Raw genomic sequence first — 20,390 nt, 5'->3', positions numbered from 1 at the left:
TGGAGCCGGTGTGAGCGGCACCGGGGCTGCAGCCGGCTGCGGCCCCCCCTGGCCCCGAGCCCCGGGGGGGAGCCCGGCCCCCCCGGCCCCGCCATGCCGGCCGGCAGCAACGAGCCCGATGGGATCCTCAGCTACCAGGTGGGGGGCAGCGGCGGGGGGGATGCCCGGTACCCCCGGGCGGGCCGTGCCGCCGGTGCGGCCGGAGGATGCTCGGTGGCTGCTCACTGCGGCATTTCCGATGGCGGGGGGGACAGGGGGAGCGGGGGGGGTGCATGGGGGAGGCAAGGCGTCTGCAAGGGGGTGCACGGGGGCTGTACGGGGCGTGCAGGGGGGTGAAGGGCATCTGCAAGGTGGGGGGCGTAAGGGGGTGGTAGGTGTCTGTAAAATGGGGTGCCGGGGGTGTGCGAGGGGTGCCAGGCCTCTGAAGGGGGGGGGCAAGGCATCAGCAAGGCATCTGCAAGGCGGAGGGGCGGGGGCGCAAAGGGGGGGCGAGGGGCGCTCAGGGTGGGAGCAGGAGGGATGTGAGGAGGGGAGGAAGGCACCTGCACGATGCCTGTTGGGGGGGTCCCCGCTGGGCCCCCCTTGTTCCCTCCTCCGCATCTGGAGGATGTGACCCCCTGCTGATGCTGCGGGCCCTTTGGAGGGGGGACAAAGGCCACTGTCCCTGCGGAGCCCCACGCCACCCAGTCACCGGGGGGGGCTCAGCTATTGTCCCCACCAGGCGCTTGCACGGATGCGCCCGGTGCTGGGGTGCAGGCAGGAGGCAGCTGGGTGGTCCCCCCTCTTTCAGCAGCTCCTTCTCCCGGGGAGGGCCTGCCCGACCCCCCGCTGCACCCATGGACCCGGCTGGAGGAGCTGCTCTCGGTGGCAAACGAGAGGTGGGGAATTAATTAATCTGCCCTGAAATTACAGCTCACAGGAAAGAGTGAAAGGAATTTACATCTCCCCCAGCAAGGGATAACAGTCACGTCCTGGTGATGCTCGGCCGTGACCCGTGTCCCCTCCTCGCAGCCCCACGCTGGGGCTCCGGAGACCTGTCCCCTCCTGTTGCAGGCACCCGGGTCCAGTCCCTGTCACAGCTCAAATCCTGGCCAGGAGCCGGAGGGGTCCCCCTGGGGGGACAGTGCTGACCCCCACGATAGCAAAGGACGGAGCCGTGGGGACGGTGGCTTTGTCCGGGCAGGATGGAGATGGAAAGGGGCGAGGACGGGGTCTCCTGCTCCCCCCCTGGAGCAGCCTCCCAGTTTGTCCCCATGCATGCTGTTGCCCTCATGCCATAATAACACCAGGACCAGTATTACTAATTACACTTCGGGTGAGATTAATTACATTAATCCTCCCTCCCACTGGCAGTGGCTGGTCCTGCTTGCGTGTAACGGGACGAGGGGGCCGGGACGCGAGGTTTGCCTGCTCACGCGATGCTTTCGGCCTTCCCCCGGCACCAGGAGGACTCAAAGCTGGACCTGAAACCTCTGCTTTATGCTTTTCCTCGTCCTCAATTACACCAAAGCTTCCCCAGGGAAAGATTTTTCTTTCCCAACCAGAGGAGTCGCAATGAGACAGGTAAACTGAGGCAGGACACTCAAAAAGCCCTCTCTCTCCTGCTGGGACAAAAAAATCGCAGTAAAATAATAATTTGGAGAAGTTTTCTCGAGATGGACACAGAGAAAGGATGCACCAAGCTCGTGACACGAAGGGATTCACTGCAGCCGTGTCGAAACGGACCTTTCTCCTTTGCTCCAGCGATTTCTGATTTCATTTTTACAAGCAATAATTACTTTCAGCCTCCTGACAAAACCAGCTTTGGAGCAGCCAGCTGGAGCTTTTCGCTTAGAAAATAGTGAAGTGGAACAACTCCGGCTGCTCCAAAACTCAAAAGTGAGCGATGCAAAGCTCGGCGTCCCCTTTCCCAGCCGAGTTTCGATGATCTGATGTTTTCCAGGTGCCTGGTGGCAGCGGAGAAAGACGGAGAGGGAAGGTGAAGCGTCTGCCAGTGCTGGTACCCATCCTGGGATGGGATAATTTGCTTTCCAAGAGGCATCTCTCCTTCCTGCTCCATCCCATCCCAAGCCCACGGGTCCACAGCCCTGCAGCTCTATTAAATCCTTAACTCCTCCAGCAGTTTCCTCAATGAAATAACCACCCCCCGTCTATTCGAGTGGCCTAACTGGGACCGAGTGAGTTTTGAGTGGGGCCGTTTCCTTCGGTGGCATCTCCGTGCAAGGCTTGCCGCGATTTCGGGGATGCTGCAATGGCTGGGGAAGAGCGATGGGGTGCTTGGAGCATCTTGCCGCGGACCCGGAGGTGCCCACTTGTCCCGTTTCCTCCTATGTTTGCTCCTGAAGTTTTAATACTAAATAATAAAAAAGCAGCAGGGATCCGAGTTTGGATCACGATGGGATTTTAACTGATTAGACCTCGGTGTCACCTTCCTTCGCCATGTTATTTTACACCCCGTGTCACCTTTCAGGGCAAGCCGGGCAGTTAACCTTTCTGCCGAGCGGCGCCGGGGAGGAAGTTCATTAGAGCAAATGAATTTGCAGCATGGAAATGATGGATTAGCTCAGCTTGGAAAATAAAGTAGCGCTGGAGATAGCTGGAGGAAGCGAGGAGAGTAAAAAATGTCGCTTATCTGGACATTTCCGTACCATGCTAGGACTTGGTCTGGCTAACGAGGGTTTATTGAAGCACCAAAGGGATGGAGGCCGTGCCAAAGAGAGACCTTCCTGAAATGCCCTGATTTTTTTCAGGAAATTTTGATGAAAATCGGTGCCACCCCATAATGTGTATTTTCCCAACGGTTTGCACCTCACTTGTATTTTGGCAGCTTGTGCTTTTAAATACACCCAAACGCTGCTTATGCCTTTCGCCCTGGCAGGATGCGGCGTTTACCCCCCATTTCTCTATTCCGGATAATTTTTGCTCAAAACGGAGCTGGTTTCTCCCCATCCACTGAGTTTTCCAAGCGGGAAGAGTCTTGGGGTGTGTAGCTTTAAATAACTGCCTGGGTCTGCATCATAGGTTCCGATTCCATAAACAGTCACCTTTTGTGTTTCTGGAGTTGGTGCGCACTGGGTGCCACTGAGCCCCTCTCAGTGGGGGCTGTCCCGCTGTCAGGGGAGTCTGGCCTCCTGATTGATCTGGAGGTTCATTCATCCCCCAAATCCTGTGAGCGACGTGAGGATGACCCGGAATGGGGATTACAGAATGACACTTCTGGAAGAGTTACAAGTAGCACGGCTGGGGCTCTGCTGAGGGGTTGGGCATCCCCCAAAGAGTGGGAAAACTCTCCTGGAAATCCCGTTGGCGTTTCCCTGGGGCGCAGAAGGATGGGCGGGGGGAGATGCTTTGCAGCGGGGAGGGCTGCCGGGGGCAGGTTTAGCGTCGCTGGTCGGAGCACGGAGGCAAAACGGTTTCTAAGAGAGAAGGCGACTTTCCCTGTGTCGCCCGCGGGGCGTTTGCAAGCTGCGCCTCCCAAATCGCTTCCTTTATTCCCACTCCGACACCCACGTAACGCGCTCGAGCTTGCGATTTTATTTGAATTGTGATTTTATTTAAATGGCGGTTTAAAGCAGTTTTATTAAGCCCTTTCGTCCCATGCCTTTTCCGAGGTTGGGGTTTGGGTTTTTTTGGCAAATCCAGAGGGGAGCAGGATGCGTTGCTAAGAAGGGACGGAGGGTGGCGGAGGCTGTCATCGGAGCGAGGACAGGAAAGCCACAGGCGCGTGATAATCTGGCTGCTGGGTAACGTGGGCGAGTCCCGGGAGCTGGCAGGGAGGTAGCAACAAGTCGGCTTTGAAATTAGTACTCAGGGACCAGCAAACTCATTTCCAGGCAGGAGCGTTTGTTCCTCTTGCTCATCAAATTAACCGGCGAGCAGGAGGCGTCCGCTTTCCCGAGCATCGCTGCCGTGCGGCGGCAAGTGATGCTATTCAGTCGAAGCAGTAATTTGGGGGATAAGCAGCAGATTTCACGTTAGCATTTGCAGCTTAAATCATAATAAGTTATTTATTCTCTATTTTTTTAATAAGTCTTCATGGTTAATGCATCCTTATTAGTAAAGTGGGCAGCGTATGCCAGCGCAGCATTTGAAGTTTTACTTGAAAATTACAGCTTTGGTTGTTTTGGGCTGTTTCCCAGTGCACGGTGTAGCTCTTGCTTTTTGAATTTTGTCCAACAGCCCTGCCAGTTCCCCAAGTTTTCTCAGTATTTTGCTCTTCTTCAAACTTCAGTTTCAGAAATTGAGCAACTGGGTGCGAATCTCAGCGTATTTTTTTCGTTTGAACAGTTTTTGTGATGACAGCAGTGAGCTTGCAAAGATGAACCTCAGTAATTCAATAGTCCCAAATCTTTGCCGTTTGAAAACCGATGAAATTTTTCAATAATTTGAAAACCGATGAAAACTAAAGGGCGTTCAGGCATTGCAGAGTTTTTCTTTGCATGGGTGAACAGATTTTGGTTTTCTTGGATTAGTTACCATCCATGCAGGCAAGGAAGGAGAAACTGAGCGGTGGTGACATATTTCCTTTAGTATTTAAGACATGCATAGCAATTAAAAGACAAAGTGCAGCCTAAAGAGGGGAAAAAAGATATCAAGTGTTTCCAGGAGGCCCTTCTTCAAGCCGCAGTTGCGACTTCAGTGTGAGCCGTGGTTGGGTTTTCATTTCTTTGAACGCAGCCTGGTAATCCCCAGCCCCAGCCCTGGTGGCAAGGGGGAAAGAGAAGCAAAAAGACTTCTTTCAGTTTGCTCCTGTAGTTCTCCTTTGGCTTGTAAGTCACAAATGCTCTTCGCGCAGCGCTGGCAGTGGTATTGCAGCCAAGGAGGGCGTTAGCCCTCAGCTCTTGGCTTTTGCAAGGAGAAAAATGATGTTTTCTGTGGAAAGTGCACTTGCACCAAGGGAAGCCCGAGCTTCGCCCTTGCAGGTTCTCGAGGGCCTTTGGAGGTTGTTGGTGGCCATGTCCTGTGGCCAAGTGCCATCTAGTGAGTCCTGCAGGTATCACGTTTGGAGACTGGAACTTGCTGTGATCAAAAGTGCAGTTTTGGGGTTTTTTTTCCCAGTTCGGAAATCCCTTTTCTTTTTTTCTTTTTTTTTTTTTTTTAAGGAACTGTAAGAACAAAGCAGGAGGTTTTTTTGCGGTCTGAAACACTCAGCCCTCTGGCCCTGCAGTAAATACTTCCGGACTCACATTGTACACAATATAGGTGATGTTATGGACTGTTTTATTTGACTATGGGAAGAAAAACCTTCTACAAGTCCGTGTTTTTAGGGCTGTGCCTGGAGTTGGCGCACAGAGGTGTGATGCTTGTGGACTCGCGTGGATGCAGGGGTGGATGATGGCTGGGAGTGGTACGGGATGCTGGCTGGGAGGATGGTACGGGAGCTCCACACACCCAGCCCCACTTTTTACCTTCTTCTCATTGCTGAACAGAGACATGACGAAGAGGCAGTGATTGACCAGGGAAGAACGAGCAATGTTGTCAATATTCACTATGAGAAGGAGGAGTTGGAAGGTGAGTCTCTGCTGAGATCCTGGTAAAGGGGCCACCAGCCCAGCACGTTTTCCCATTGCACAAAGTCCCTACAACGTCCCTTGCTTGGTGTCACATCATGTGCAGCAAAACATGCCATGTTTCTTAATAAAGCAGCACAGTTCTTTTCACATTTTTTAATATTATGGCTTTTACACAGAGGGAAAAAGCCCCCTGCGGAGGCCATCGTGTGAGTTTTAGCTACGGGGCTGAATAATTCACGGCTTGTTTTCTCGCAGAGGCTGCTCCTGGCTTGGAGAGGTCAGGAGAATAATTTGACGGCTGCACATGTGTGGATGTGATTTTCTTTTTTTGTTCTGGAGTTCATTATCATGGGACTGATTTGATCTTCTCTCGTTGCCTTGTGCCATACAAAGATTTTAAAAATAATGACCTTCTGTCGCTGCTTAATGAGCAAGTCTGAGTGTTGTCCAGCCAAAGCTGGAATTTGAGAAGAGGTTTCATACTTTCAGGGCACTTTTAGGTGACCCGGAGCCATCACTTGTTGCTCTGTTTCTGCAAAGTTTGAGTAAAATAGGCTTTGGAAAAAAGGAGGTCCAGTGAAAACAAGATTAAGAGAAGTAGGTGTTTCTCCTGGGATTTAACCGTGGCTTAGCGAGGCACCGGCCATGTCAACCATTGCCGCAATGCCGAAAGTGCTGCTGCAAATGCTGCTTTTTCACAGGCCACCGGACCCTGTACGTGGGTGTGCGGATGCCCCTGGTGAGGCAGAGCCACCGGCATCACCGACCCCACAGCCAGAAGCATCGGAAACGGGAACGGGAGAAGGACTCTGCCCCGACGGAGCAGGGCTACCGCTGTAAGTCCCGTCGCGGCATTGCCTAAACTCCTTGGGGCTACGTGGGTGCTGGGGTCTTCTGCAAGCAGGTCCGTGTGGCTAGTTTGAGAGACTTGCTGTTCTTCCAAGGGAAAGTGGTATTATTTAGCAAGACCCTCTTTTTCCAAACTTTTATCTTTTTTTTTTTTTTTTAAGGCAGTTAAATGCATAATGGATTTAGGCTCACCTTCCTTAGAGGGATCTTGGCTTTAAAAATGGAAATGTGGGGAAGGAAAGCTGCCCATCCTTATGCAGAGGTGGAAAAGATGCTTCTCCTTCTCTGTGGCTCTGTGCAAACCCGGGCAGACCCAGCGGGGAGGGGCCAGCCCAATATTTATGGCTGAACTGGTGCCAATCCGATGGCCACTTTGCGTGTGAGCGTGACGGGCCGTATTCAGCCGCAGTAACGGGACGGGGCTTTGTCTTCTGCCCCCAGACACCCCGTCCCAGCGCGTGCAGTTCATCCTCGGGACCGAGGAGGACGAGCAGCACGTCCCGCATGACTTGTTTACCGAGCTGGATGAGATCTGCGTGAAAGAGGGTGAAGATGCCGAGTGGAAAGAAACAGCAAGGTGAATCCCTGCTGCTGGCTGTGGTGGGAGAGGAGTCCTCGCGCCGGCAGCGGCCGCGGGCTCTGCTTTCTGCTCTCAGGGACGTGAAGCTTGTGCAGCTGCAGGTGCCGATGCGAGGAGCCTTCTCCCATAGCTAGGGGAGAAGCCTTCTCTCCTACCTAGGCTTATGGCTACCCCATAGCTCTGTTAAAGGGGTTGCAGAGCTGTTTTCTTGCGATGGGGCTGATCGCACCTGATGTCTGCAGGTGGCTGAAGTTTGAGGAGGACGTGGAAGATGGCGGCGAGCGCTGGAGCAAGCCCTACGTGGCCACGCTGTCCTTGCACAGCCTCTTTGAGCTGAGGAGCTGCATCATCAACGGCACGGTGCTGCTGGACATTTGTGCCAACAGCGTCGAAGAGATTGCAGGTACCGTGGGCGCCGCATCCCTCCGGGAACGGCCGAGCTCGGTTTGCCGTGGTACCCTTCACTCCCGAATCAAACCCTGCCCCAACGGCACGTTCTTTTCCAGAAGTCCCACTGTGTTTTTAAGTTGCGAGTTGTTTTTGGATGTAGACTGGGCATGCGACAGTCACACCAGCTCTTTCTTCCAATATGGGATCCTTTGGAAAGCAATTTGTAAGGTTAGAGAAGTGATTAGAGAATATTCTCCAGCCAAAAAGGAGTGTGTGTCAGGGCTTAGCTCTTAGAAATACGGAGTCAGCGTAAGAGCTTTACGTCCTTAAATAAACTATTTATTACAAGCCATTTCCTCACATTCTTTTTTTTCTTTTGCCTTAACATCCAGGATTTAAGAGTTTTAAAGGCAGAGTTTATCTGGAAGATGACCAAGCAGTGTATTTCTGTGGGGAAGATAATTGAAGTTAATTGAAAAAGCAGCTTTGGAGAAATTATCTTTGACTAGCAGGTCTCCATTCAGCCCTTTCAAAAGCTGGAGAAGTCAGAGCCATTCTTAGCACATTTCTCCCTGGGCTCAGCAAATTGCAGTCGATCGGCCAAGGAAACTGTGGGAAAGTCTGTGCTATAGATTGCTTATAATTTGGTTAAATGTGTAGAGTCAGAAAGGCCAGATTGGGCAAGAAAATGGCATTATTTAGAATGGGAAATAATTATCTTAGCGGAGTGATGAATAAGCACTTTGATGACGTTTTTTAGCAAAAGAAAATTCTTGCTTTTGCTGCAAAGGCTGAACTGTATTAAAATGTCTTGCTAAGCAAGGCTGAGCCTGCGCTAGGGTATCCTGCATGGCGCAGCCTTCCCCAGGGGCTTCGGGGGTCGGGACCTGGCCGGGCTTCTGCTCTGATGGCTTCATTTCCCTTTGCCATCCCCAGATATGATCGTGGGCCAGCAAGAACAGTCCATGGAGTTTGATGAGCACATGCGGGCGAAAGTTCGAGAAGTCCTTTTGAAGAAGCATCACCATCAAAATGAGAAGAAAAGAAACAACCTTCTCCCTATCGTCCGCTCATTTGCTGATGTGAGCAAGAAGCAGTCAGACCCGCACCTCCTCGACAAGCCAGGTGAGCGTTTCTGCAGGGCTTTGGCACCAGGAGAGGGTTTCTGCAGGGCTTTGGCACCAGGTGAAGGTTTCTGCAGGGCTTTGGCACCAGGTGAAGGTTTCTGCAGGGCTTTGGCCCTATTAGACTTGTCCTGGCAAAGGAGAAGTGTCCCAATTGCTCCTTGTCCGACTTTCTGAGTGTCTTTCTTTTTCCTAGCAGCCCAAACACTCACCCCTCATCCTTCTCCCACCACTGCAGAAGCTAAAAATGGGGTGAACCATGAGACCAGCGCAATGGATTTAAGCAAGGTGAGACACTTGTAGCTTTCTTACGCCTTTAGGGCCAGATTTGCTCTTGTAAACTTGGCTGCAGAGTGTGCTGCAGGGTGCTGTGGGCTTTGCTTTCGGGGTAGTTGCCTGAAAATCGCTTGTCATGCCCAGGCGGAGCTGCACTTCATGAAGAAAATTCCCACCGGGGCTGAAGCGTCCAACGTGCTCGTAGGAGAGCTGGATTTCCTTCACCAACCCATCGTGGCATTTGTCCGCCTGACCCCGGCTGTCCTCCTCTCAGGCATGACAGAAGTTCCCATCCCGACAAGGTCTGCATGAGAAGCACAAAGTTTTTATTTAAAAAACAAACCAACAAAACAACATCAAATTGCATGCATCAGTTGGCGTCCCAAGGGAACAAGGCCAGTGGGAGCAAGCACGTTTGTCCCACTCACATCTCCTCACCTTTGTTTCTTCCTTCCCTGCTGTATCTTTTAAACCCATTGGCCAATTCTAATGAAAGTTGGCCTAAAAATTAAATTTGCGATTGGTTTTGATTAATTTCAAATTCATCGTGGAGTCGGTGGGCCTCTGTGTCCCCTCTCGAGCTGTGCTCTGGGCTGGGAGCTCCTGGGAATTTCCTTGGGTGCCCTTTGAGCAAGGACATGTTCTTCTCTCTCATTTTGTTTTTCTTGCCCAGGTTCCTGTTTGTTTTGCTTGGACCAGAAGGAAAAGCCCATCAGTACCATGAGATCGGCAGGTCCATGGCTACTATCATGACGGATGAGGTGCGACGAGATAAGAGATATCTCCGGGTCATTTTTGGCTTTCTTCACCTCTCCCTGTCTCTGTAGTAGCGAGGAAGAGGATTTGCTGTCCCAGCTGCCCGCGGCTCTCCAAAGAGCCCACCCTTTGTTCACACCCCAAAGCAAACACGCAGATTTGCATCACCCCCCATCCTGGAGGCTGAAATCCCACCCGGGGTGCATCCTGCACCTCGTCCTTCTCCCCAGGGTCCCCAGCACGCCGTCCCCCAGTTTGCTTACATTGCCAGGGCCAGTAAAACTTCTCCTCTTGAAGCAAAAGGGCATGGTGTGCCATGGGGGAGGGGTTCCTCATGGAGGAGATGATTACAAGTACCACGATGGACAGATTTTTCCTTTTGGGGGAATATTTCCTGCCATTTCCAGCAGGAAATTTGGGGAAAATTATCTTGCATTTAGCCAAGAGCTTACTGCAGTGGTTAGGACATCCGAGATGGGTTGTCCTCTCATCAGGTTGTCTCCTGTCGGCAGGTTTTCCATGACGTTGCCTATAAAGCCAAGAATCGGGCCGACCTCGTGGCCGGCATCGATGAGTTTCTGGATCAGGTCACGGTGTTGCCGCCAGGAGAGTGGGATCCATCGATCCGAATCGAGCCCCCGAAAAATGTCCCTTCACAGGTGGGTGCAGCGGCAGAGGGAGGTGCAAGGGGGACGGGCAGGACAGCAGCACGGCTGGGGCCCAAATTCACAAGGTCCCAGTTTGACAGTCACATACCCAGACCAGAAGCAAAACAAGCCAGTGGTTACAAATACATATCTTTATCTTATTTCCATTTTAACAGGAAAAAAGGAAGATGCCAGGAGCTCTCGATGACAGTGCTTCTCACAGCAAGCCGGAGAAACACAGTGGTCCTGAACTGGAGCGGACGGGAAGGTGTGAGCTTTAATAGTTTGGGGTTTTTTTTTTCTGTTTGCCTGGAAAATCTGAGCATGACCTCCCTTCTAGCAGGTTTTTGGGGTTAGCTGGCTCAGTGAAGGGGCTCCACGCTGCCAGCTTGGTCCCCTGGGCTGGGCAGATGGGAGATCTGGGCGGCTGGGCTCAGCCATGGCATCGTTGCACACAGGTTTTCTTGCTTTGGGGTGGAAGCGGATGTGCAAATACCTCCAGGTAGAGCTCTGATGCTTCTCAAAGCAAGGGACTGTTACAATAAGAGGGGATAGGGTCTCGGGTTAGGTGCTTTTTCTTTTTGTTGGAGGGTTTTTTTGCGTGCCTCGGTTTCTACTGGGTATAAAATGGGTGAAGGAGACTGCTTCTTTTTAGCAACGAAAGCTCTTCTGTGCCTGTGATTGTCCTTTTGCAGCAAAGAAAACTCAATGTGGTCTTCCAGGAGAACAGCCTATATTTTTTCCTTCCTCCAGGCTCTTTGGAGGTTTGATCCTGGATGTGAAGCGAAAAGCCCCATGGTTCTGGAGCGACTTTCGGGATGGTCTGAGCCTGCAGTGTCTGGCGTCCTTCCTCTTCCTCTACTGTGCCTGCATGTCCCCTGTCATCACCTTCGGGGGACTGCTGGGGGAGGCGACCAACGGCCACATAGTGAGCACCTCTCTCTGTTGGGTGGCATAGGGGAGGATAAAGCTCATGCAAAAGTCCTTGCTGCAGTGAATTTGCATCATTTTGCTCCCCCCCCCCCCCCCGATTATTTACTCACTGCTGCCTCTCTTCCCTGGACAGAGTGCCATGGAGTCGCTGCTGGGCGCATCCATGACCGGCGTGGTGTATTCCCTCTTTGCTGGCCAACCTCTCACCATCCTCGGCAGCACCGGACCCGTCCTTGTGTTCGAGAAGATCCTCTACAAATTCTGCAAGTAAGGCTGGCAGCCGTGGCTGGGTGCTGCGAGAGCCTTCAGAAGGCAGTGATGTTTTTCTTATATTTTTCTTAGCGGTAGTTGTTAGATTTAAGTTGTCTTCTGTGTCACAGACTTTGCATGCTGCTGCTTTAGTACGTGATGGTGCAAGAGCCTTTGGTCTCTGAAGGATGGATGGGGTTGTTTGGGGTTTTTAGGGTTAAAGCGAAGCAGCAGGAGGAGGAGAAACCACAAGGATGTGGATGCCCAAGATGGGCTGCACAAGGAAGATGAGACAAATCACTCTGGTTTGGGAATGAGGGAACATTTGCTTTCCTCTGAGTACAAAACCAGGCACATTTTAGCCTGATTTTTGCTGGAAGTGGAAATATATTTTGCCCAAATATCCAAATAGCTTTCTGCTGACATATTTTGCGTTTTGATGGTTTTATTGAAAAAGTAGGAGCTTTTCCTGTGAAATGAATATTTTCCATGACAGTCCTTTTGTTGTGATGATGTTGGTGTGAGATGAACCACCCTTATTGCAATTTAAATTTATTATTAAGCCCCAACTTGCTGGTAGCAGGTGACTGGGTGCAAACCCAGCCCATTTTGGTGTTTGGATATCAGGGTGATGTGGGAGAACACCACCTTCCACAAGAGGGACCTGACCTCAATTAGCTTCCAAGGTGTTAACACAAGATAATTGCTAAATAACGATAATTAAATAATTGGCCTCTCCTCCTGCGGGTCCACACCCTGCACCGCAGCCTCGAGGCTGTCTGTAGTAGTACCTGGAAACTGCATTTACCATCCGCAGCCTTGACATGCTCCTGAATTGCTCCCAATTTTGCCTGAAGGAAGGCACGGCTCGGAGCCTCTTGCTGGTCTTTCCGCCCTTCATTTTATTTTGGTTTCCCAGGGAGTACACGCTCTCCTATCTCTCTCTGCGGGTGTGCATCGGGCTGTGGACTGCCTTCTTCTGCATCGTGCTGGTGGCCACTGATGCCAGCTGTTTGGTGTGCTACATCACCCGCTTCACCGAAGAAGCCTTTGCCTCCCTCATCTGCATCATCTTCATCTATGAGGCTCTAGAGAAGCTGAGTCACCTGCGAGAGACCTACCCTGTGCACATGCACAGCAAGCTCGACTTCCTCACCATCTACTAGTGGGTTTTTTTCCCTCCTAAAACGCTGCTGCCCCTTGGCAGGAGCTCAGGGCTGCACCTCCATCGCCTTTCCCTTACCCCTGTCTTGGCTTCTCTCCTCCCAGCTGTAAGTGTGAGGCGCCGACCCATCGCAGCAACGAAACCCTGCGTTTCTGGGAGAGCAACAAGATCAATGTGTCTGGCATCAACTGGGCAAACCTCACAGTGACAGTAAGTGCCCCCAGCCACTGCTTCCTCGTGCCGCAGCCACGGGGTCCGGGGACATTCGCATGGTGCAAAACTCAAAGCCCTTCAGGTGATGATGGGCTTCAAACTGTGTTAGTGCTGCTCTGAAAAGTCATTGCTTAAATCTAATGTGTGGTTTTAACCCGCTTGGTCCTGGGAAGGAGAGTCCACCTTGTCCAGTCCACCTTGTCCCCAACGTTGTGGGTAATAACTGTCCTCCTCGACCCTGTTGCAGGACAATATTTCTGACCGGGAGCAAGGTTAAGTGGGTGGTTTGATTATTGTAGCAGTTGGAGGACTTGAGTTCATGCTTGAAGGTAGTAATTGGCTTCCTTAATTGGTTCCTAATAAATCCAGGCCTTGCTTTCTTACTCAGCGCTGTCTGTAGGTACATGCATAAATTTGCACGTCTGAGCAGCCTCTCGGGCTGTTGTAGCTGGAAGCAGAGCCCAGGTGTAGGATGGGAGGCTCTTATGGACATCTTCATCCCCTCTTGGCCATGTCCTGTGAGCCCCCCACTGGGAAGGGACAATTTGTCTCTTCTTCTTTGCTGTCACGGTTGTCTTAGCCCTCCTTCCCTGTTGCCTCTTTCTCTATCCCCACGAGTTTCCAGTGTGTCCTTCCCCTCTGGTGTTGTCTTCAGCCATGGTTACCTGCCATTCAACCGGAGGATGTGCCATGGGTCTGTGGTAGGGTGTCCCATCACATCTCATCTCTCCACTCTCCTCTGTGTAGTTCGATGTGTCACTTGTTCAGCTGCTGCTGCTCATTAAATCTAAACCTCCAGCAGCAGCACTCACGAGGTCACGGATCTTGGTCCAAGATCCTCAAAAACCCCTAGTGATCCGAGGTTTCCTTGCCGCACGTGCACTGCCTTTGTGTCCTGACCCTCTGTTTCTCCAGGAATGTCGGTATTTGCGTGGAGAGTTTCAAGGACCTGCCTGTGGACGCAATGGCCCCTACGCGCCTAATGTCCTCTTCTGGTGCTGCATCCTCTTCTTCTCCACCTTTGTCCTGTCGAGCTTATTGAAGAAGTTTAAAACCAGCCGTTACTTCCCAACCAGAGTAGGTAGAAGGTGGTGGCCAGCAGCAGTCTCCACACTCATTTCCCAAAAAGGCTTTCCTGGAGCACTAAGCAGTATTTGCCACCACTTGGTCAAGCTGGGAAATGTTGACCTTGAAGGCCAAGCTCTCCATTAGCTTGGATGTCCCTCACTCATTTCCATGAGTGCAAAACTATCGTAGCATTTCCCACCTGCCTCACGACCTGCCCCAGAGCAATTTTTTGCTCAGGCAGTGGGAAATCAGGTCTTCCAAAGGTTTTTTTTTTTCCGCCTTCTGTGCATTATGTGCTCAAGGGGAAAGTTGATTCAAATGAGGAGCTGCCATAGAAAAAGACACTATTTCTTCCTTTTGAGGAGCAAATGATGCCTCAGTGCCTTATTCCCATTTTAGCTGTGAGTGTGGCGGCAGTGGCAGACATCTGTTTCCTTATTTTTAAATATTTTTTTAAGGTTTGAATTAAAACAACCCTTTTCCACCTAATTAAACTTTTTTTTATTGTCTGACCAGATCTCACAGGGACAAACACAGCAACCAAGGGATTTGGCTGCATGTCCTCAGAGTGGTGGGATTTTGTTAACCAGCCTTAATGTCGTTGATGTCCCTAACTTTTCCATCTCATGTCATGGCCCCGTTTGCGATGCCCCTTTCAACTCTGGTTTCTTGCCCCAGGTACGGTCCACAGTAAGTGACTTTGCTGTTTTCCTCACCATCGTCATCATGGTGCTCATTGACTTCATGATTGGGATCCCATCACCGAAGCTCCACGTCCCCCATATGTTCAAGGTAATGGGATGTTTTGGCATGGAGCTGGTTTCAGCCCTTGGGGATGCCACAAGGTGATGCCGGGGCAGGGCAGGGCAGAGTCTGGAGGAGATGCTGGTGGTGTGACGATCTCCTCTTCCACCTCCAAATGCATTGTTTCCTTCTGGAAACAAGACGGCAGCCCCAGAACTAGATACCTACAGGAGAAGTATCTATAGGTGCTTGCAAAGAGGACACTGGCACTGCTGAACCCCATGGGAGAGGGTGATGTGAAGCCAGGGCTGGGAGATGCTCTGACACAGGGATGGAGGGGAAGATCAAAGCCAGTGAAGTGGCTGGGCTGGGAGATGATGCTGATGCGTGTGCTTTGTGGCAGCCTACCAGAGACGACCGCGGGTGGTTCATCAACCCCATAGGACCCAACCCTTGGTGGACGGTGTTGGCTGCGCTCATCCCAGCTCTGCTCTGCACCATCTTGATATTCATGGACCAGCAGATCACTGCCGTTATTGTGAACAGGAAGGAGCACAGGCTGAAGGTAAGGGTCTGCAAGAGATGACCCCATCCCCAACCCACTCCAGGCTGCAGGTACGGGGAGAAGCTCCTATTCCAAATGCTTTGTGAAGGCGTTGGTTTGGGACAACGTCAGGCTGCGTGGCAGGATGCTCTCCTGGATTAGTGATGACACGGGGAGCAAACGACAGGGGTGTTCAGATGAGCAATCTTTTGGAGCAGGAAATTAATCCTAGAGCAATATAGAAGAGCCTTTTTGTTTTAAAATGTCAGCAGCAGCTGGGGGAACAAATCATTTTGATGAGCTGCCAGGGATAACTCAGACTCGCATCTTACTTGCTAGTGGTGGAAATTTCTTTATGAATGAAAAAAATAGCCCTTTTTTTTTTTTTTGAGAAGTAGATATCACACAAACTCTCCAAATCCACTTTGTCTAAACTCCAGCCGGATTTTCATGCGAAGTGCTTGTGCAAAGGCTGGCTACATCCTTATTTGTTCCCAGTTCTTGTTTTAAATTTTCAAGAAGTTGACCTGAGCTCAAGTAGGGTTTGAGTCTGACTTGTGACGTTGTCCTTGCTCTTGTGCTGTGGGATGCTCTGTTTCTTGTTTTGCTCCCTGCAGAAAGGCTGTGGGTACCACCTGGACCTTTTCATGGTGGCTGTGATGCTCGGGGTGTGCTCTGTGATGGGGCTGCCCTGGTTTGTGGCTGCGACTGTCCTGTCCATCACCCACGTGAATAGCCTCAAAGTAGAGTCTGACTGCTCAGCTCCCGGAGAACAACCCAAGTTTTTGGGGATACGAGAGCAGAGAGTCACTGGCTTGATGATCTTTGTGCTCATGGGCTGCTCTGTCTTCTTCACTTCTGTGTTAAAGGTAAGAGGAAAATGCAAAACACTCGGCAACCACGAGATTTTTGGAGGTTATACAAAAATAGTCCCCTCTTTCCAGGCCTGAGTAGTTGTGGAGCGGAGGAGGAGGTGAGCCCAAACCCTGGGGCTTGACCCTCGGTGGGAGCCAGCCTCGGTTACGCTTTCCAGCCCTTCAGACCCCAGTCTGTGCTCGAGGCAAGCGAGCAAGACAACTGCTCTGATTTTCAGGTGTCTTTCAGGCCCACCCGTGTTTATGGGTTACAATTAAGCTTATTCAGACCAGTACATCTGCTCTCTTTCAAACAGGCAGCACTTTATTGGTTGCAATTTGCTCCCCCAAATGCCTCAGAACAGCCGTTCCCAGTAGCTAAACACACTGACATCATCCCCATGGGCTTCCTTGCACGTTCCTCCCACAAAGTAATTTCATTTCTGGGCTAAAAGGAGGCACGTCGCTTTTGCGTGTTGCCGCAAGAATATGTAGAAATGTTTTTCTACTGTCACAGAATGCGGCATATGGTAGCACGGGGGAAATCGCCTGTTTTTCCTCCAACCTTTCTGGAAAATAGGATTATTCTGATGAAATGTAACTCAAAAGTTCAGCCTAGAGCAGAGCATTAGCTCACTCGCACGCATAAAATCTCTACTGGTTAAACCCCCCCCACACCTCTAACCCTGTGGAAACTGGAAAGCTTTAGGCAATTTTAGGCAGTGCCTGTAGAAGAGAGTGGTAATACTGAAAATGCAATTTAAAAAAATAATTTATTGCATTCTTTTTTCAGTTTATACCAATGCCTGTGCTTTATGGTGTCTTTCTCTACATGGGTGTGTCGTCGCTCAGAGGAATTCAGGTACGGACTGTTTTTACAGCGTGCAGCATGTCTGCTCCTTGGTATTTCCTCTCCGTAGAAGCAGGAAAAAAGCAGTGGCATGGGAAAAAACCTCTCCAAAAGCAAGCAATGAAAATATTTTGTGTCAGAAAAAGATTGTTGGAGGCACGGGAGGTGTACAGGGCTGGGAGGACCAGGCAAGTTCAGCGCTCTCTGTCTCATGGTTTAGGGCAGGTCAGTGTTTGGTTACGTGAAAATGGGGGAATTCACGCAAAGGGAAGACAATTTCTACCACCGGTGGAAATCCTTGCTGGGGGATTCGGTGGGCCAAGAAATGCTAATACTAGAATAATGTGGAATAATTGCAGTTTGGTGGGCAGCTCTCAGGGGCAAGCTGGTTTATAGATGGAGCGAAAGGGAAATGGGCGCTGCTCCCAGGAGGAACGTAGCGGGATCCACGATTTCTCATTGCAAGCGAGATCCTGCGAACTCCCTCCATGTCTCAACAGGGCCAGAAACTTTCTGCAGTCACAAGGTGGCAACTTTTCCACTTTTATTTTGCAGTTCTTTGATCGCTTGAAGCTGTTTTGGATGCCGGCGAAACACCAGCCGGATTTCATCTACCTGCGGCACGTCCCCTTGCGAAAGGTGCATTTCTTCACCATGATCCAGCTGATTTGCCTCGTCCTGCTCTGGGGCATCAAGGTGTCCCGTGCCGCCATCATCTTTCCCATGATGGTAAGAGCTGGCGCCGCTCGGCAGCGGGATGTTTGCAGTGTTGGAGGGAGATGTAGTATCAGCTCTGGCCTCACCGCATCTTCCCTTTTATTCGTGAAGGTTTTGGCTCTTGTTTTTGTCCGGAAAGTGATGGATTTCTGCTTCTCGAAGCGAGAGCTCAGCTTTCTGGATGACCTTATGCCAGAAAGCAAGAAGAAGAAGTTGGATGATGCCAAAAATGAAGCCAAAGAAGAAGAGGTAAAGCTTGCTGGGGGCTCGGGACTGGACGTCTCCCTCAGACTGTGAGAGTGCCTGTTTCTATCACAGCTTGCCTTTAAATGTTGGGGGAAGACCAGAACTCAATAGAAATAGATCCTAATAGCCTGGATCCCACATCCTAACCTCTTTTTTTTTTTTTCCTAAATTAGCAGAGAGTTTAACACTTGAAAAGAGGTATAACTTTGTAAATGAGTCATAATAAAGATGATGATGATTATTATTATTATCAGGGAAAAATTTGCTCCTAACGGTGGTTTTAACCCCTCCAAAATGTTTGGAGTGAAAGGTCTTTACCCTGCTGCACTAATAGCTAAAGCTGCCAAGGGTCAGGAGGAGAGGGCAGCATGCAATGTTTTTGCTGGGTGTTTAGTTGATCTCTGCTCAAAGACAAAGAACTTGATTTGTCCCTTTTTACGTCAGGAGTCCCAGAAGATGATGGAAGCTGCTGCTGCAAATTCAGTTCAGCTGAAACTGGGGAAGACCAGAAACTTGGATATCCCAAAGCAAAACAGTGACAGGTAAAGCCCCACCAAGTGCCAGGACCCCCGGCAGGATTCGTTTGAAGGTGTACGGCACAATTTTCTCTACTTGCATCTTTATTGAGCATCCCTTAGAAACCAGCAGTCAGCTTGGTGGGAAAAGCAAATTTATGGGCAGGGCTGCAGGAGGTGATCGCAGGGCTCTGCCTCCAAGCAGAGTGGTTGCACAAGTCATGTTTGACCCCCAAAACTTGCATCGTCAGTGATTTTACGGTAGCTGGAGATCCTCATACTTAAAAATGAGGAGTTGCATGCATGATCTGAACCAGCAGTGGCTTAGGAGCCCGCTCCAGGGCTCCACACCAGCAAGAGCCTTTGAACGGAGCTGTTGCTCTGCAGCTCCCAGGCTTGCCTCCCAAAACTCTTCATCCAGCAAAACCTCCCGTGCTTACGCTGAGCTTTGATTCTCCGGGCCCCCCGTTCCTCTTTGCTGATGCTAATGCACTTGGTGGCATCGGTTCCCATAATCACGGATTGCTATGTAAAATATTTATTGCAGGGCTGATCCTTCCGAGATTAATATCTCGGATGAAATGTCGAAAACGACCGTATGGAAGGCTCTCACTATGAACACAGAAACACTCTGAATCCGGGGAGGAAAGAGGTAAAGGATTGCATGTGAATGTGACCATGCTCCTCTGCAAGTGACGGCGCACGCCTACGGTTTTGCCGTGCTTTGGCCGGCAATGCTGAGCAAACGGCCCGTCCCTGGGAGCAGGCAGCGAGGATTGAGGCATGCAAACCGGCTCGTCTCTGCTGGGGTGGTCCCACAAAGGGGGCTGAATCAGCAGCAGCCGGCAGGTCTTCCACTGATGATGCTCTCCCTCTTTTTTTTTTTTTTTTCCCCTCCAGTTTTCATGTTTAGGAATCTTGACTTTGAAGGAGAGGAGTGAGAACGTGACTCAGGGATGTGCCAACGCAGACACAGGGAGAGACCGCTTTTTTTTCAATTGGAGGATTCCCATTAAAGCCATGCAGATGTTTTCAGTTATCCTTGGTGTGCTTCAGGCATTCAGTATCTCTAGACCAGCAAACTGAGGTGCACATCACAGTCAATGGGAGTTCGGTGTTGTTCAGCCTCCGTGTGTACGTGCGTGTGTTGTTGCGGTTTTGTAGTGGTAGAGGGACTGCTACCGCTTTATCATTCAGTGCTATTTTTTTAATATCTAATTTCTCCTCTCCTCTCTCTTTTTTCCAAATATAAACTCTGAATGTACAAAATAATTTTCTGTTATATTTGACGCATTCTCCACTTTCTTCTTCATCACAACCAGGTTCTTGGTCTGGTTTGGGGTCCTCGCTTTAATTCATTCTGTCTCCTACTGGTACGAGAGGGATGCCCTGCATGGCGGGGCAGCGTAAAGAGCGTCCGAGCAGTTGGGCTAAGGTGAAGCAAAAGCATTTGCTCCCTGCACCCCGGTTTTACTTTTTTTCTTCTTCTTTTTTTTTTTTTTTTTTTTTTAAACTTTGGCTCTGCCATCAGCCTGGAAGCTGCAAAATGCAGAAATGCCACCTTCTTGTCCCCTGGCTGTAAACTGAATATAAGGGAGCACTTGAAATTGCATACCTTGAATACACTGTGGTCATGGGAGCGGCCGGCTGAGACCTGGGGCTCTGTGCCCCTGGGCTGCCCCCTCCCTTCTTCCTCCACTTTCCTTCCTTTTACCTCCCTGGGACTCTGTAGTTTTTTCTTCACCCCTGTCCTTGCAAAGTCTTTTCTCTCGCAGGGTGGGACAAGCTGGGAGGAAAGTGGGAAGATGCTTTTCCTCCTCCCTTTCCCTGCCGCTTTGCAGGAAGAAGCTGTTAAGCAGAGATGGTTCTCGTGCTCTTTTCACATTTTGGGGGGTCCTTGGGCTGCGGTGTCACCCCAGGCACATGCGGTCGAGTCGGGTGGCCGTGGAGCCTGGGAGGAGAGGACAAGCCAGAAGAAAAGGTCCCCTTGCAGCCCTCCCCCTTGCTGTGGGCTCAGCATGGTCTCCAGGCTCTTGGTGTCTGCAACCGGTGCCGCGTGCCCAGCTGGGACGGCTGCACGAGCCCTGCTGCCATCGGCTTGTCCCATCTGCTGCGGGAGCCTTTTTGTGCGTCGAACCAACCCAAAATGACAACGGC

General features: G+C 50.9%; 1 protein-coding gene across 1 annotated transcript; it reads left to right on the top strand.

The window, feature by feature from the left end:
- SLC4A8 (solute carrier family 4 member 8) lies at nucleotides 1–19,383 on the top strand. Its single transcript, XM_072847182.1, has 25 exons — nucleotides 1–138; nucleotides 5,430–5,511; nucleotides 6,215–6,349; nucleotides 6,804–6,939; nucleotides 7,185–7,345; nucleotides 8,269–8,457; nucleotides 8,653–8,744; nucleotides 8,877–9,034; nucleotides 9,406–9,493; nucleotides 10,001–10,147; nucleotides 10,312–10,403; nucleotides 10,889–11,063; nucleotides 11,202–11,335; nucleotides 12,237–12,482; nucleotides 12,587–12,692; nucleotides 13,611–13,772; nucleotides 14,442–14,555; nucleotides 14,911–15,072; nucleotides 15,669–15,920; nucleotides 16,699–16,767; nucleotides 17,311–17,484; nucleotides 17,584–17,721; nucleotides 18,163–18,260; nucleotides 18,781–18,885; nucleotides 19,134–19,383. The coding sequence occupies exons 1-24, from the start codon at nucleotides 94–96 to the stop codon at nucleotides 18,866–18,868; spliced, it is 3,243 nt and encodes a 1,080-aa protein (XP_072703283.1). The 5' UTR covers nucleotides 1–93; the 3' UTR covers nucleotides 18,869–18,885; nucleotides 19,134–19,383.
- Nucleotides 19,384–20,390: the final 1,007 nt, after the last annotated feature.

This window comes from Ciconia boyciana, chromosome 27 (genome assembly GCF_034638445.1).
Source record: "Ciconia boyciana chromosome 27, ASM3463844v1, whole genome shotgun sequence".
Taxonomy (NCBI): domain Eukaryota; kingdom Metazoa; phylum Chordata; class Aves; order Ciconiiformes; family Ciconiidae; genus Ciconia; species Ciconia boyciana.
This window is presented reverse-complemented; position numbering and strand designations above follow the sequence as displayed.

Bases quoted from the DNA above. Each gene is read 5' to 3' on its own strand.
- SLC4A8 (XM_072847182.1), top strand. From the start codon at position 94: ATGCCGGCCGGCAGCAACGAGCCCGATGGGATCCTCAGCTACCAG. The intron at 6,940-7,184 runs GTGAATCCCTGC...TGATGTCTGCAG, and splicing joins GAGTGGAAAGAAACAGCAAG to GTGGCTGAAGTTTGAGGAGG. The intron at 11,336-12,236 runs GTAAGGCTGGCA...TTGGTTTCCCAG, and splicing joins ATCCTCTACAAATTCTGCAA to GGAGTACACGCTCTCCTATC.